A 15,176-nucleotide genomic window follows, 5' to 3' on the forward strand; every position below is an offset into this window, starting at 1 on the left:
GGCCAAGGGATTTTATATTCACACAAAGCAGTTATATTTAGCAGCACTGTAAGGTACAGTTCTTTCTGAAGAAAACTGAGTCAGCCAACATCATGGCTGAAAAAGAAAGCTAACATGTACATGGATCAATACTCCTTTGCTTTTAAAGGAAATTGAATGTATTTCAATAGAGTTTTCTGATACTGGAAAGAACTAACCTGGCAGTCCCCAGCTTATCTATGAAGCCTTAAGTATTCATCCTACAGTGACAGCTCCATTATTCTCACACAGAAAGCCATGGTGAACAAGCCCACCAGATAAAATTGCTTTAGTATATGCTGCTGGAATATCATAATTAAACACTATTTAGGAAATTTTATCTTTACATTGTAAATATATATATTGTACAAATAACATGAAAATTGGATTGTTAAGATGCTCACAGTACTTTCCATGACATGTACAACAAGAAGTGAAAGAAAAGAATTCTCAAGTAGATTGTGAATACTAAAACATACTCTACACAAAAAGATTAGTGCTCTTGTCCTGATTAAAAAGACTTTTCTGAATCTTCTGACAATATTAACAAATACACTACACACAGAGTTTCATCCTGAAGTCAAAACAGTACTCAGGAAATGTATCAGGCTGGAGAAAAGTGTCAAGGCATATTAATCTTCAGTGCTCTGTACACAGCACAGTTATTACATATTTGCAGTGACTGTAAATTGCCTACCTTTGCTCCCACACGACTTGCAGAGACAACACTTACCCTTGAAGAGTGATGTGCTCTTGAGAGCTCTCAGCCCAACTTCCACTCAGCATAGCAGCAAAGTAACTAGATCTGGCACATAAAATGGCCCTGAGAGAGAAAAAGTAAACATTATTCCACTACATACAAATATTCATGATGAGACTCTTTGATAGCATTGACTTAAATCTTTGCCCTTTATGCATTAAGGTGTCAGCTGTGTACTGCATGCCTTTTCTCCCAGTATGCTTGGAATTTCAAAATATGCTACAGAAAAAAACAAACACTGCTCTATAAATTTTTCAGTTAAAGCTTGGTTTTAGTATGACTTAGAGATTCACACAGAGGAAATCTATTTCCACAAGCATCTTCCTTTTATATAAAATTTCACATTTATTTCTCCTGTTTTATTTACCAAGTAGGAGTAAATAAAAGAGTTATTTAACAAAGTAAGAAAACAGTTTATACAGCCCCCATTATGAATAATTATATCCTGAACACCTTGAATTCTTCTTATATTACAAAATGTGTATTTATCAAAATGATAAGTATGTAATGGCTTGTATTCAGAATTTGCCAGCCACCAAAAGTCAAACAAGAGTTGATATTAACATATGCCAGGACAATATGATGTGTTTTCACAACAGGAGCTATCAGTTACTTCTGTTTACACTTACTGCCCTCCTATATTTAAAAGGCATAACTGGCCATAACGGGGCTAATTCAATTTACTACTACTTCCATAAAAGACAATAAATAAACTCCAGAGCTGCATTCTGTAGCTCAGTTTCTCTATCAGTATTAGTCTTCGAAATATCAGGTAAGAAGACTTTGGCAACAGGACTCTTAAGGTGGAAGTGCAGTGGCAGAGAGGAAGGCAAGATAGTGGATGAAAACTGCTTTGTGATTTCAGTTTTCTGGATCCACGCCAGTTATAGTGGTAGCCTTTATGTATCTTATCTGGCTTACTGCAGCCACAGATAATATTCTAATACACAGAATTTTTTCATGACACTTGCTAAGCTTCCTATTATTTATAAAATTAGCTTATGTCATGTATTTCCTGTGGCAGAAAGAGCAAAATGTTATACGAGGCATGAGAATCCTGTTACATGTATTTTTTGTCCCTTAAAGTGTTTCCAAGCACTCTCATTTTGCGTAGGAAGAAGCATGTAGAATACTATTTATGGTCTCTTTTCTAGTCATTCTATATTCTGTATTCTCTCATCTCTCTTCCCTCCTCCTGCTTCAGAAGTCTCAACACTTTAAATTAGAAACTTCTCGCACATTCCTCCTGTGAGTCATCCAGTAAAAATAATAACAAAGCTTTTATTGAACATTTCCTATCTCAGTGAAATACATCCACATGTAAATGGATATTACATCCTAACTTGAAGTGTATGAAATTCTGGGTACACACAACCCTTTTTTTAAAATAAGATACAATAACACAATGTCACAGAGATATGGAACACACTTATCTTCACTTTTTAATCCGTTCCAAATACATTTTGGTAGTGCAGAGTGATCAATCAACTTCAAGGGCATAGTTAGACGGATATTTCAAAGACTCATTTTAAATAAGACAGGTACTCAGCAGAATATGGACAAGTATGCAGCACCTAAATTTGTATTTTATCAGCATATATTTATAAAATATATGGAGATACAAAACTATTTTGAAATAACTTTATCTGTGCTTTCCTACAGTGATGGCTAGTGCCAGTTTTATTACCAAAGAAATCTCACTTGCTTCATGCAGAGCTCTGTAAAGAATGCAACACTAGGAAGACAAAGCAGCAACATGAAAGTCTATTGGAAGTTCACAGGACTTCATGAGAAAGTAAGGAATACTGACACAAGTGGTGGGAGACTTTGCAGGGCTAACCTGTCTGCTGTTTGAGAACTTAAAAAAATAAAACCCTTTCAGTGAGTAAATCATTCTGGTGCTTTCACCACAATTATATTGAAAGTTCCACTGCCCTTATTAGCTCCTACTGTTCACATGACACAGTGCTAAAACGAGCTCAAGTCCTGTTTCAAAACATCCTTGTTTTCTCTATGATTTACTGCCGTATTTTTTGATGCTAGTTAAACTAGATACATAGCTCCAGGCAGTAAGTGGCCTAAATTAAAGAAGCTCTGCTGATAGAAGCTCTTTGTTGCACTATTTTTTCTGCATTAAAGCATTTGTTTCTGAAACTTATGTATCTGAGAACATACAATGTAGACCAGAAGAAACATTCTTTACTGAACTTTATTCTGAAAATGAGCATATATCCAAATACCCACACAATTATGACATACCTTCTATAAGGATATTGCAATATCTGTAACAAACTGCCCCCCACACCCCCAGTTTTGTATTGAGAAAGTACTAAAAGTAATGGAGGGTTTTTATAGTCCCTCTCAGTTACTTAATGTACTCAAAGGGAACAAAATACAGGCTGCCTGGTTTGATATCTCAAATGCAAACAGACTTATATCAAAGGTACAAGGAATGGTACTGACACTTTAATTTGCTTTCCCAAGCCAGAGGAGTACAATAAGCCAAAGTTCTTAAACGGTCTTGGACTTTTGATCTAGGAAAGGCTCCTGGCAATCTTTACATCTGCATAACTGAAGTAATGAAAGTAAAACCAGATTTTGTATGCACAGATTCTGGACAAATAAAAATTATTACTCCAGAAATTTTCTGCCTATATGGAAATTTTATTCAGCATTAATAAGTGAATAGTTTATTATTATGTATTTTGTTTTCTTTACAGAGCACAGATTATTTTTTATTTTCTATTTCATATATATATATAAAATTAGGAAAAAAAAATCTGTAAGTATTTCCATGAGTATATACTCAATATACAAGTTTACAATGTGAGTGGCAATCTTAGAAGTGCTAAAAGTGCAGTTGTTTTTCAAAGTAGTTGCTGTTGATGATAAATTGTATTCATTAGTATCAAAGTACAGCCACTCTGCACCTAAGAACTAAAAGCTGTAAGGGCTCACAGCTAGGGAATAGCACCAGCAGTAACTTCTATGGATGCACAGTAACAGCAGCATCTTATACCAGACGGTTATTGATGGAAAAACTTTGTACTGTAAATACTTATGTACCTGTGAGCTTGAAAATCTTTGCCTTCTATGCAAATATTAATATCTGGACAACAGCACTTCTTGTAGAGCATCAATAAGTCTTCTCCTAACACAGATGCAGTTTCTACTTCAGAATTACCTGCATATAGGGAGAAAAAGCTGTTTTCACTTCATCAGCTCTACAAGAGACTATTGACAGTGCACAGACAAAGTATTTGAAAATTAATTTTTTTATTATTGCATATTCAAGGTAGGATTTTCCTTGAAAAGTTTTCCAAACATTGCTTTTTACTTCTTATTTTGACTTATCAGAAACTTGACCAATGCTTCCTATTTGGTATCTACAGAAGAAGTACTACAGTTCCTCTTTCATAAGATTAAGCATCCAGTTAATTTTTTGCACTGAAGAAGAGTAGTCCCTGAGGAAGTTTGGGGTCATCCAGTGCTACAGGTTCCCACCAGAACAGATCTGCTGTCACTGACACAGCTGCAGCAGCCAGCACATCTGGGGGAGATGCAGCTGAACATTTCCTTGTATTATTTCATTCAGAACTGTAGCATGGAAGATTCTGAAAGGCTCCAGAACCCTCATAAAATAACAGTGGAACCAGTGCAATTTGCTAGGAAAGGAAAACAAGAGAGATATTCTGCTGTGTGAAAGTCCCACATGGTGAAGAGTGGAGCTTGCTGTATTCCAGGGAAAAGACAGGATGTGGTGATGGCCATGCTGGATGCCTGGCAATTCCAGATTTATTACACCACACACTGGCTGGGAATTGTGCCTGCCTAACTTCTGCAGCAATTCATTTCTTCAAAGCCTGAGACAATGAGGTGGGCAATACAAACGAATATCCATGACAGCTGTGCTGTAACAATAGTTTTAATTTTGCCTGCATTTTTACTGCAGAAAGTATCTGAAACTGCAGAAGTATTTGAACAATTATTTAAAAGACAAAAAGAAAAAAAGTGTAATTCCAAACCTACCTGCAGTTGCTTTGTCGCTTTCTGCATCAACGACTGCTTCTGGAATTTCTTCCTGAATACCAGACAGACAAACAAGTTCTTTCTGCACAGCTCCACTTGGACTATTCTGATCAAGTGGTGCTCTTTTGCTTTGTCCAAGACAATTAACATTGTTTTGAGCATTCTGAAGAGTAGTAGTGTTGCTTTCTTGTATTTTCCTCATAAACAGCTCCTCAATTTCTTTAAGATTTATATCAGATGAATACAGAATCCTAGAAGATGACACTAGTTTTTACTCACGTAACTTTTTAATTGAAGAAAACAAGTAAAAAATTACATTTTTTTTAATCTGACAAAGCTCTTAACCAGAAAACAAAGAGTTGGACTCTCCAGTGCTTAAAACCCCTAACTTTTAAAAAAATGTGTCTCTGGAAAACTTATTTCTGCAAATGCTTGAAAAGCATATACAAGCACCACAAAATATCAGAATCTTCTAACATCAAGGTCACAGTAAAAAAAAAAACCATAAAAATTGTATAGAGATATAAATGAATTGGAGAAATAAATTTTAATTTCAAAGGAATCACTTAAAGCACAAAAATTTGCAGTTAAGATTACCCAAGAACTTTCACTTTGCCCATCTAGTAATTCCAGCTTCCCACTTTCCCATCTGTTTCACCAGCTTATTTTTGGCTCAGGATCTGGAAAGGCTAACAAAGCCTGCTGTCTGTGACTGCGAAGATCTCACATTTCTAGAAAATATACTGCACAGACAACATGTTTTATCCTTGGTTTCATACCATCTAGATGAAGTTCACAAAGTTTAACAGAAGACCTACAGTTCCTTTGGATGTAGCAGAAATACTCAGATCTGCTTTAGTCACTCATTCCATGGAAAACAGGCTTTTTTTGTTAATACTCAGAACAGTAATTTGAGTGTGTTATTTTTGTACTCTGACAGGGCAGAAAAAAGAAATCCTCTTCCTTCTTAAGTCCTGTATTTAAAGGATTGAGATAGTAGAATCTTTTTTGGTCTATGTGATATAGGTCCTCACTAGGAGTTAGAATAAGAAGAAATAAGAATGTATACAATAAGAATGTTAATATTTTATTAGATTTTGAAAGCAAGTGGCAGGAAAGGATGTAACAGGAACAAGATTTCACATGGAAAGAGTAAGATCAGTGAACCCTTTTTACATGTGATTTTAAGATTGTTGTGTAAGTATGTGCTCCCAGAATTCCTAACCTGTGAACTGACCATCTATTGCTTTTCATATTTAAAGTGCTTTCCATCCTACCATAATAATAGCATGAAGGAAAGACAACTAATAAAATGTCATATTTTCAAGAATAGGATCAAAAGTTGTTAGATGGAGCAGGGAGACTTTGCAGTTCTTTAGCAAATTCAAGACCACAACTTCCACACATTTTTCCCCATTCACTGTGCTTCACATTAGGCAACATCTGTGTTTTACAGCTCTAAGGCAGTAGGAATCAAGAATAGAAATTCAGAGTATAGAAACCCAGTTGAGCTAGAGATTTTAAAATTTCACAGAAGTATCCTGAAATTTTGTCTTCAAGTTTTTGTCCGCTTTAGACCTTCCAAGAGGAGCCACTTAAAGTCACATAGACAATAACAGTACTAGAAAAAAAAAACCCCAACAGTATATAAAAATAATTTTTTGTATTTATATGTATCTATATGTCTAGTTATATAAAGCTATACTTACATCTCTCTATATATATCTAGCTTTATATTTCTCAAATAATTTGCACTTTATCCCTATATCTTCACCAGATATAAGCTAATACCACAATTGCAGAAGTACACTGGTCACATACTGAATGTAAAAAATTGCAGGAAGTTCCTTAGGAAGGGTTTGTTGAAAAAAAACCAAAAACTGTCATTGAACATGTTAGGCTAAATTTGCACTGGATTTTTTCTTATTCACCTTTCTGTTGCTACAGAGGTTTTGCATATTTAACATGTAGACAGTACAAATTGACTTTGAGGGAGAAAGAAAATTAGCAGCAACAGATAGAGTGTTTCAGCATAAATTAATTATTTTAATGTTCTTACTTACTTTCTCCAGTAACTGAAAAACATCAATAGGGACTCTCATAAACTAGGCAATGAGACAATCTCTTGGGAACACTCAGAGTATTTTCAGAGAATCTACATAAGAAACCTCAGGAATGCAATTAATTTTGTTATCACAAGGCTTCAGTCAATAAAAACGGCAACCTTACCACAACTAGGAACTCAGTAAATAAAAGAAATAAAGCAGCATTTTAAACCAGAACTAAGTAACTGGTTTCTGGATCTGAAGAAGTTAATTCTATTTTAAATAAGTTTTTTTCCTGTAAGAAGTCAAGAATATTTGACTCTTTCAGTTAACATCTACAATCCAGTCACATTCCTGGATTTATTACTTCCAATAATTCAGCAGGTTATCTTAATATTAGAGTTCTGTTGAATACAGTATGTAAATTTACTACTTTGAAAGATGTATCTCATGGATGCATCTATCATTTTACTTCATAGATAGCAAAATTATTTTGGCACATCTTTTAGAAATTTCCTTTTCTCTCAGTAAATCACATTGGATGTTTCCAGAATGCAAGAAAACTCCAGAATCCAGAAAACTCCAAAATTCTGCAGTTTTCTATAACCTGCCATAAAAAACTTTGCTTGGCAGCACTTTGTATTTTATAGGCTCATTTCTAAAGCAGAATGACGTTTTCTAGACTCTCTCCTCCAGAATATTAAATGGTGCCTTTCTGCATAAATAAAAGCTGGGGAAATCTCACATCCTTGGATCTTGGAGCTCAGACAGTTTAGCGATAATGTAAAACCATCTCTTCAAAGCAGCTGCTTTAAGAATCCAGGACCCCAGGACTGCAGAACTGTATTAGGAATATATTCCAAACCTCTTGAGCAGGCATCACTCAGTGTGCCCCAACCTAGTTTCATTATCTAAAGAGCAGACAACAATTTTATAGAGTTAAAAATCTCTCCTTTAAGTCAGATAGAGGTGTATCATCACAAGGTGATCCCCAGAGCCTTCTCTTTTCCAGACTGAACAACTCCAATTCTCTCAACCTGTCTTCATGGGAGAGGTATTCCAGCCCTCTGACCAGCTTTGTTGCCCCCTCTCTTGACTCATTCCAACAGGTGTTTCTTATGCTGGGGGCCCCAGAGCTGGATGAGCCCTCCAGGTGGAGTCTCAGGAGAGCAGACCAGAGGGACAGAGTCACCTCCATCCACCTGCTGGCCACGATGCTTCAGCTGCAGCCCAGGATGGGGTTGGCTTTCTGGGCTGTGGGTGCACATTGCTGCCTCATGCTGAGCACCTTGTCAACCAAGCACAACTCTTTGGGTGTGACCATCCAGCCAATTCCTCACCCACTGAATGGTCCCTCTGTCAAATTCAAGCCTCTCAAGCTGAGAGACAAGAATGTCATAATAACCAGATTAACACCAAAGTATCTTCTGCACGTGTGTGAAATACCGTATTATACAGTTTTACTTAAACAGTTACCACAATTAAACCCCAAAATGAAACCCAAATCTATTTACTTCTATTAATAAAAATAAAAGCATTATAGGAAGCCTCTGAAACAGTGCATGCCCACAATTTTAACGTACACACATCCAGCAAACCCAACTGCAGCAAAAACTCTCATGTACTGCATTTAATCTTGTTAGACTTGCAAAAATATTTCAGCAAGCAGCACATCTTCATTGTCTAAGTCAGGCATTTCATACACACAACCTCAACCTACCCTAAACTCTTAAGATTCTTCCGTTTCCCTTTAGATTTGCTAAAGGACTGTCTGCTTGATTTTTGCAGTCAAGATGGCTGTTTTAACTTAATGGATTTCTTGAAGTAAGTGTTTCAGTGAATTTCTTCTCAGGAGATGCAACATCACCTCCGTTACTGCCTCACACAGGTGCTGATTAAAGTTTCTAATTTCTTCTGAACAGTATGCATTTCAAAAAAATAAATGGTCATGGGTCCAGTGAAAGGTTTCTGTTTCTCACAAACAAATTTTTTTTTTCTTCCTTCAGGCATAAATTCAGGCATGAAGATATTATGTTTCCAAAGCATTACACTCCTACTGAATATACTGTGACAGTTCAGCTTCTCAGCTGCCTCTGAGAAACAGATTAGATATAAACATGGATCAAAAAAAATACAGTAAGAAAAAAGACAAACATTGTTTCTCTGTATGTGGAAAGGAGATAAGATTGCCATTGTTTGGCATGTGTTTAAAGCCCATTTTCATCAAAATAAACAAGTCATCGTGGTGAAATCTTTCTTTCCCCAACAGGATGCAGCATAAAATGTAAGATACAAGCTTCTGCACCTCACTTATTTCCCTCCTCAGCAAAGTCTAATTCTTCTCAATGGCTAACCTAGCTCATATTTATAACCACAAAAAACTAACTTGCTGCAACAATGACAACCTGAGATGAGAGAATATGGTTGGAAGAACAAATGTAGGAAAAAGTTAGAACACCTTAAAGTATTCAAGATGAGCAGATTCCTTAGTCTATTAACCTGGTTCACAATAGTTTGTTTCCAGCTTTCTCACTGTTACACTAGAAATAACTTTTAACAGAGCATTTTAATTTCCACAATTCAGGATTTATTGTTTCACAAAGTTTAGGACACTTGCATCACATCTCTCATATTGCCACTGTTGTAGGGCAAGGTTTTAGTTATTTTTAGTTGTTTTGGAAGGGATGATTTTTTTTCAGATGTACTGCTGATTCCCTTAAGTCTTAATGCAGGGAAAAGAATATTTGTGCCAAAAGATCCACCTGCAAGTGCCACAAAAAGCCCCTTCTGCAGCGGATTTGTTTTCAAGGTCCATTAATCAGTCATTTAGAGAAGATACTCCTCGTATAGTAGGCTGCACCACATCAACAGGCACGAGTGATAAAAGGGAAGGACCATATCAGAATAGTCTGTATAAAGCACAAAATTCCAAGAACATGTGAGGCAGGCTATTCTTCTGAAAAAAGGTGTTCTGCAACCATAACCCACTAGGGGGAATACACAAGCATAGATATTAACTATAGGATTGCTGAGGTATAAACATAAAGGAATTCAATAAACATATTCAGTAAACCTGAGCATAACTCAAGCTTGTTTCCTCCATAACAGCCATTATCCAATGGGAACTATGACAATCAAGCAGTCAGGAAGAAAAAAAAACTCAATTTATTTAAAGAAGTATTTTTTCACTACTTTGTAATCCAGTGTTATCCAGTGGAACTCCTACTGGGAATTGTTTTTAAAGAATATACACAAACATTCCATTTGGTGCAACTCATCTATGAAAACCTCACATGCAGGAGAATATCACACTGGAAATAGTGCTAAACCACCACCTTCTGTAGTGTCAGTATGACGCTGTGTAATTTTAACAGGTACCCCACCTTGTGGCTTGGGTTTTTTTCCCCTGCACACAGAAAAGGATCTGATAGACACAAGCAACACTGAGTTTGCAAGAGGTGTGGATAAGTGGCAGATGAAATGGGTACAATGGTATAGAGTATCTGTTGTATTCATAGCAGTTACTATAGCTGAAGATTTTTTTGTACAAAGGAAAGGTGTGCATACACAGACTCTACAGAAGGAAGTTATTGCCATAGTGCTGTCTAGAGTTTACCTTCTGAAAGATTCCTGCCTGCACTTAAGTGAGATGTAGCATCCTTGTCCCGCCTGATACAGAATTCTACAGGCCTAACACGGTTGAAGGCTTGGCTGGTCTACTTTGAATCAACTGCTGGTAGTGCAAACTAACCCCTGTGGCAGTAAATGTCACAATGACAATCGTATTCCTTTGTATCTGATTCTATTTATTGCTTTTTAACTGGATCTCACTGTCATTAGGTCCTTCTCTGTCCTTCCCTGTATCAGACCCCTCTAATAGAAATATTAAGAGACAATATTTAGATTTTTATTGCTAAAGTAATGCTTTGTCCAACTGTAAGAAAAAATAAAAAGCAGTTTGCCTCTCAGCAGGCAAGACAGTAATGATCTAATGATCTGCGACAGACAGCCATCCTTCAGGGATGCCAAGTTTCTCTTCTTGAGGCACAGTGCAGAACCCTGCCTGGGCAGTCATCTTCAGCCATCAATGTACTGACAACTGTTGACATTTTTCTAGTTTTGTCCCAAAGAATGACAGAAGGCTACTGGAGGGCAGAGTCAAAATTACATTAACCAGGCAAAAATGCAGGTGCGTAGTGTCTACGGTATGGATGCTGCACGGCTGGTGACCAGAAATTTCTTCTTGATGTCCTCACATAGTGCAACAGAGGGAAACAAAGCACTGCTCAGTTGCTCATCTACTTCATGCTGGGGCTATGCAGAAAGATCAGCACGATGTTTACTGTGCCCTATCTCCTGCTCAAAAGAGGAGGCAAGAGCAGCTGCACAGCCTTCAGCACACAAGTGACACGTAGCCCACTTCATGTCCCCTGACGAAGGGAGACAGAGGCCCAAAGGAAGTGTGCCTTGCTGAGATGCAGGCCAGATATAGCTCGTGATAAAATGAAGTCCCCAAATCCCAATTGGAAAGATAATTTTTACTCAGGAAAATAAAAGCAAAACTGAATACAAACAGGAAAAGGAATGTGATTTTGTTATAGCTTTGATGAACTCTGCAATACTATTATTAGTATTCCACTTGTCCATATATACAAAAAAACAGAACTTTTGTAGAAGACATTAACTTTCTCTCAGGAGCTCAGCTGCAGGTAGAGATCTCTGTTACAACTCATCATGGCAGTTGACATGCTCCAAGAACTATGCTGGCTTCTCGTAAAACTAAAGCTCTAATTTAAGGCACTGTTTTGCACTTACAAAGATCTAATCAATTTGCATCTTAACAATAAGAAACCACTGAGATTAAAAAGCCACTGATACTACTTGATCATCTGAACAATGGATTAGGCTCTTTTCAACCAATCCTTTCTTTGGTGCAAATGAGTTCACTGTTGTCAAACTTCAGTGCACTCTGTAAGCACTGATCTCTACAGAATGTGCTAGGTTAGAGGATTCCAAAGGTAAAGTATCAAAAAGCACCAAAGACTAAGTTAAGAACAGCAATTACTTTGCAAAGCACACTTCATATACAGCTTAGAACATATGAGGAAGTTCATCTGAAGATTCTTAACTCACTGTGAAAAGACACAGGGTTTACAATTAGTTGACCTGAGTTTAAAGGTGTTTTCTATACCATGCTTTTTGGAGAATATGCAGGACTCCAGATATCATTCCTTGCCTTATAGCAAACCCAGACAAAATTGAAAGCAAGTATCAGTGACATATTAAGGGCTGACTATTAAGAATACAAACCCCTGATATAACAGTATATAAATAATTATTCAAAATAATTATTTCAAAATTGATTTGATTTTTAAAAAAATTGCATTATCATGCTTCTTCATGAAATTTTTCTGTAACAACACTTACATGAATGTGAAAGAAATTAATATCACAGTAACAATAGAATCAGAAAACAAACAAGACAAAACCCACTTTGTTTTGTTTCTACCACTTGTTTTGCTAATGCTCCTACCAGGCTGCCGCCTGGTAATCAACCTGCTTCACTACAAGGATTCCATGTTTCAGATATGACTCTGGGTTCAGAAAGTTTCCTTTCATAATTAGGGTGTGTTTCAAGCACTAAACTTCATAACTGCAACACTATCCCATTGCTGTTGGCAACAGTCACAGAAACCTGCAAGTACCTACATTTTCTAGGCACATCCTGAATTCATGTGAAATCCCACAGTGATTTCTTGCTACCACTTTGTTCCTGGTGCATTCCTGTAAGTGCTGATCAGCTCTAACACCAACTCTTTTTTAGGGAAAGTAGGTGGCACCACCACAGCTTTGTTAGAGAAAAGCAGTTCTTTGAAAAAAGGATTAGAGGAACTTACAAGAAGGAGGATTGCAAGGTCTGGTGGCAGCACCAGCCAACACCCTTCATGTAACTCACCTAAGGTTTAGAGCAAGGCATGAGAGATGTTGCATATGTGGCAATGGGAAAACAGCTGGCAATGCAAAAACATGCTGGCCCTTGCACCAGTCCCTGGGGAGTAGCCAGCCCACACAGCTCCCTCTGGGATCTCAGTTTGCATCAAAGCTATGCCGTGTTTGGCTTAGCCCATGGGTCACGAGGACTTGAGAGATGAGTTTCGAACTTAATGAATTTTCATCCAACTTGCTGAAGTTCTCCTAGACTCCTATATCCATAACTTTTTAAAATATGAGCCGAGAGTGGGTTTCATTTGCTGTTTTCATCTGGGAATCTTGTTAAAAAGGATTTTAGTAGGCACGGATGATCTCAAAGGATTTTTGCTGGTTTTTTCTCTTTTTCTATTATAAGTTTTTTACATACCACAAAAAAGCACGCTAAGGTGGAGAGTACAGCCATGTGCTATCAGCAGAAGGACAAAGGCAGAGGAAAAGAAAGAAGTTACACAAAAGTCTTCTGCAAACTCAGCAGGAAGGCTGTGAGGGTTCTGAATGGGAAAAGCTTTAAAACAGGTGCTGGCACTGGGAAAACGAAGAGGCAAGGCACAAAGGTGGTGCCGCGGCCGCGCACTCACCGCAGCAATTCCCGGACCTCGGCGGGCTCCATGCTGTCCAGCTGCAGCCGCCCCCGCGCCAGACCCTCGCACACCCGCGGCGCCCGCGCCAGCAGCACCGCCCGGTGCAGCCGCACCTCCTCGTCGCCCACTTGGAAGGTCACGTCCGAGTGGGTCCCCTCCGCCAGCAGCCTGCGGGACGGCACCGTTACCGGGAGCCCCCGCCCCGCCCGGGGCCGCCCCCGGCTCGGCCGCCGCCCCGCGCCCACCTGTCGAGGTCCTGCCGGAGCTGCTCGGCCAGCGCCTCCTTCAGCCGCTGCCGCTCCGCCGCCGCCGCGCCGGGGCCCTTCGGCGCCGCGCCGCAGCCGCAGCGCGCCATGTGCCGGCCGCCACTCCGCCCCGCGCCCGGCACGGCGGCAGACGGGACTGGCAGCCGGTGCCTTGGCGGCGGGCCGCCGCCCTCACGGAGAGCACAGGGACGGCGCTCGGGACGCGGGCAGTTACCGGCCCCGGAGCGGAGCGACGCGGGACCCGCGCCCGCCGGGACGCGGCGGCTTCCCCGCGCCGCTTGCGGGGCGGGGCCAGCAGGGCCCTCCGCCAATGAGAGCCCTCGGAGCTGGCCTGACCCCGCCCACCCCGGGTTCCCTGCCGGGGGTGGGGCATAGGATGGGCGGGGCCTCCGTGACGGGGCGGGGCCTGGCCCGGCAGAGCGCGGGTGCAGCCGGGAGGGCGCCCCCTGCCGGCCCGCCGCAGCCGTGCCCGGCGCGGCCTCGAGCGCAGCGCCCTCGTGTGCGGGGCCCGGCGATCCGCGGCCGCCGCTGCCCCGTGCCCTGCTGTGGGGCTGTGGGGCCGCGGGGCTGTGAGGCTGTGGGGCTGTGGGGTCGCGGGGCTGTGAGGCCGCGGGGCTGTGGGGATGTGGGGCTGTGGGGTCGCGGGGCTGTGAGGCCGCGGGGCTGTGGGGATGTGGGGCCGCGGGGCTGTGGGGCCGCGGGACTGTGGGGCTGTGAGGCTGTGGGGCTGTGAGGCTGTGAGGCTGTGGGGCCGCGGAGCTGTGGGGCTGTGAGGCTGCAGGGAAGGAAGCAGGGCGGGCCGCAGCTTCCAGCCAGCCGCGGTGCTCTGCAGGAAAATCCGTGCTCCCCAGCACTGGCTGTCTTGCCAAAGCAAAACTGCTGCACAGGTGATAGAAGCCTCTCTGTGCCACCTGCTGAGACAAGGCAGAGCCTTTCCAGCCTCATAGTGTAAGTAAGAGAAGCACATAACCATTTAAGTTTTTAAGTGCTGAAAGTGTTCAGGGAAAAATGCTTGAAAGGCAGGTACCAGTGGTGGATGTAAGGAGGCAAGTTCAACACCATTGTCATGATCCTGAGGAGACTCTTGTGGGGTCTGGGGGAGGGGGACGAGAGCAGGTCTCCAGCTGGGCAGACAGCACCGCTTGGTCCTGCCTTGCGAGGGTTACACTGAGCAGAGACTCCACCAAGCACCCGAGTGGGACACGGTGACTCAGAAGAGATGTCACACAAGGCAGTGTGTTGGGGCACTGGGGGTGTCCCCAGACAGGGGATGTTATGGATGCTAAATGTGAGCAGAAAGCAGGGAGCACAGTGCCTGTGGAATAGCAGGCCGCATAACTTTCTCAGTCTCTCCTGAGAAAGTGGTCTGGGAAATCATAAGGCGGAATTAAAACAATCCTCAGAGATAGAAGACAGCCTTGCAGGTGTTGTCAGTTTCTTGTTTTCTTGCAAGAGAAGGTCAAGGGGTGGTGTACCCCACTGACCA

The 15,176-nt window shown here is 40.9% G+C and overlaps 1 protein-coding gene across 3 annotated transcripts in view; it reads right to left on the minus strand.

Annotated features, from left to right (window-relative positions):
* BTBD8 (BTB domain containing 8) overlaps positions 1–13,987 on the minus strand; it is a 36,794-nt gene extending 22,807 nt beyond the window's left edge. The window contains exons 1-5 of one of the 3 annotated variants that reach the window (XM_086901903.1): positions 13,670–13,987; positions 13,422–13,592; positions 4,808–5,058; positions 3,845–3,962; positions 752–841 (exon numbers count right to left, since the gene is read on the minus strand). In XM_086901903.1, coding sequence (XP_086758029.1) covers positions 752–841; positions 3,845–3,962; positions 4,808–5,058; positions 13,422–13,592; positions 13,670–13,779 — 740 coding nt within the window. In that variant the 5' untranslated portion in view covers positions 13,780–13,987. Of the gene's footprint in view, positions 1–751; positions 842–3,844; positions 3,963–4,807; positions 5,059–6,870; positions 6,971–13,421; positions 13,593–13,669 lie in introns of those variants that run through there. The other 2 variants (XM_086901904.1, XM_086901905.1) reach the window with 2 other exon arrangements.
* Between the last annotated feature and the right edge of the window lie 1,189 nt (positions 13,988–15,176).

The sequence above is a fragment of the Cyanistes caeruleus genome, chromosome 9, assembly GCF_971803275.1.
Source record: "Cyanistes caeruleus chromosome 9, bCyaCae1.hap1.1, whole genome shotgun sequence".
NCBI lineage: Eukaryota > Metazoa > Chordata > Aves > Passeriformes > Paridae > Cyanistes > Cyanistes caeruleus.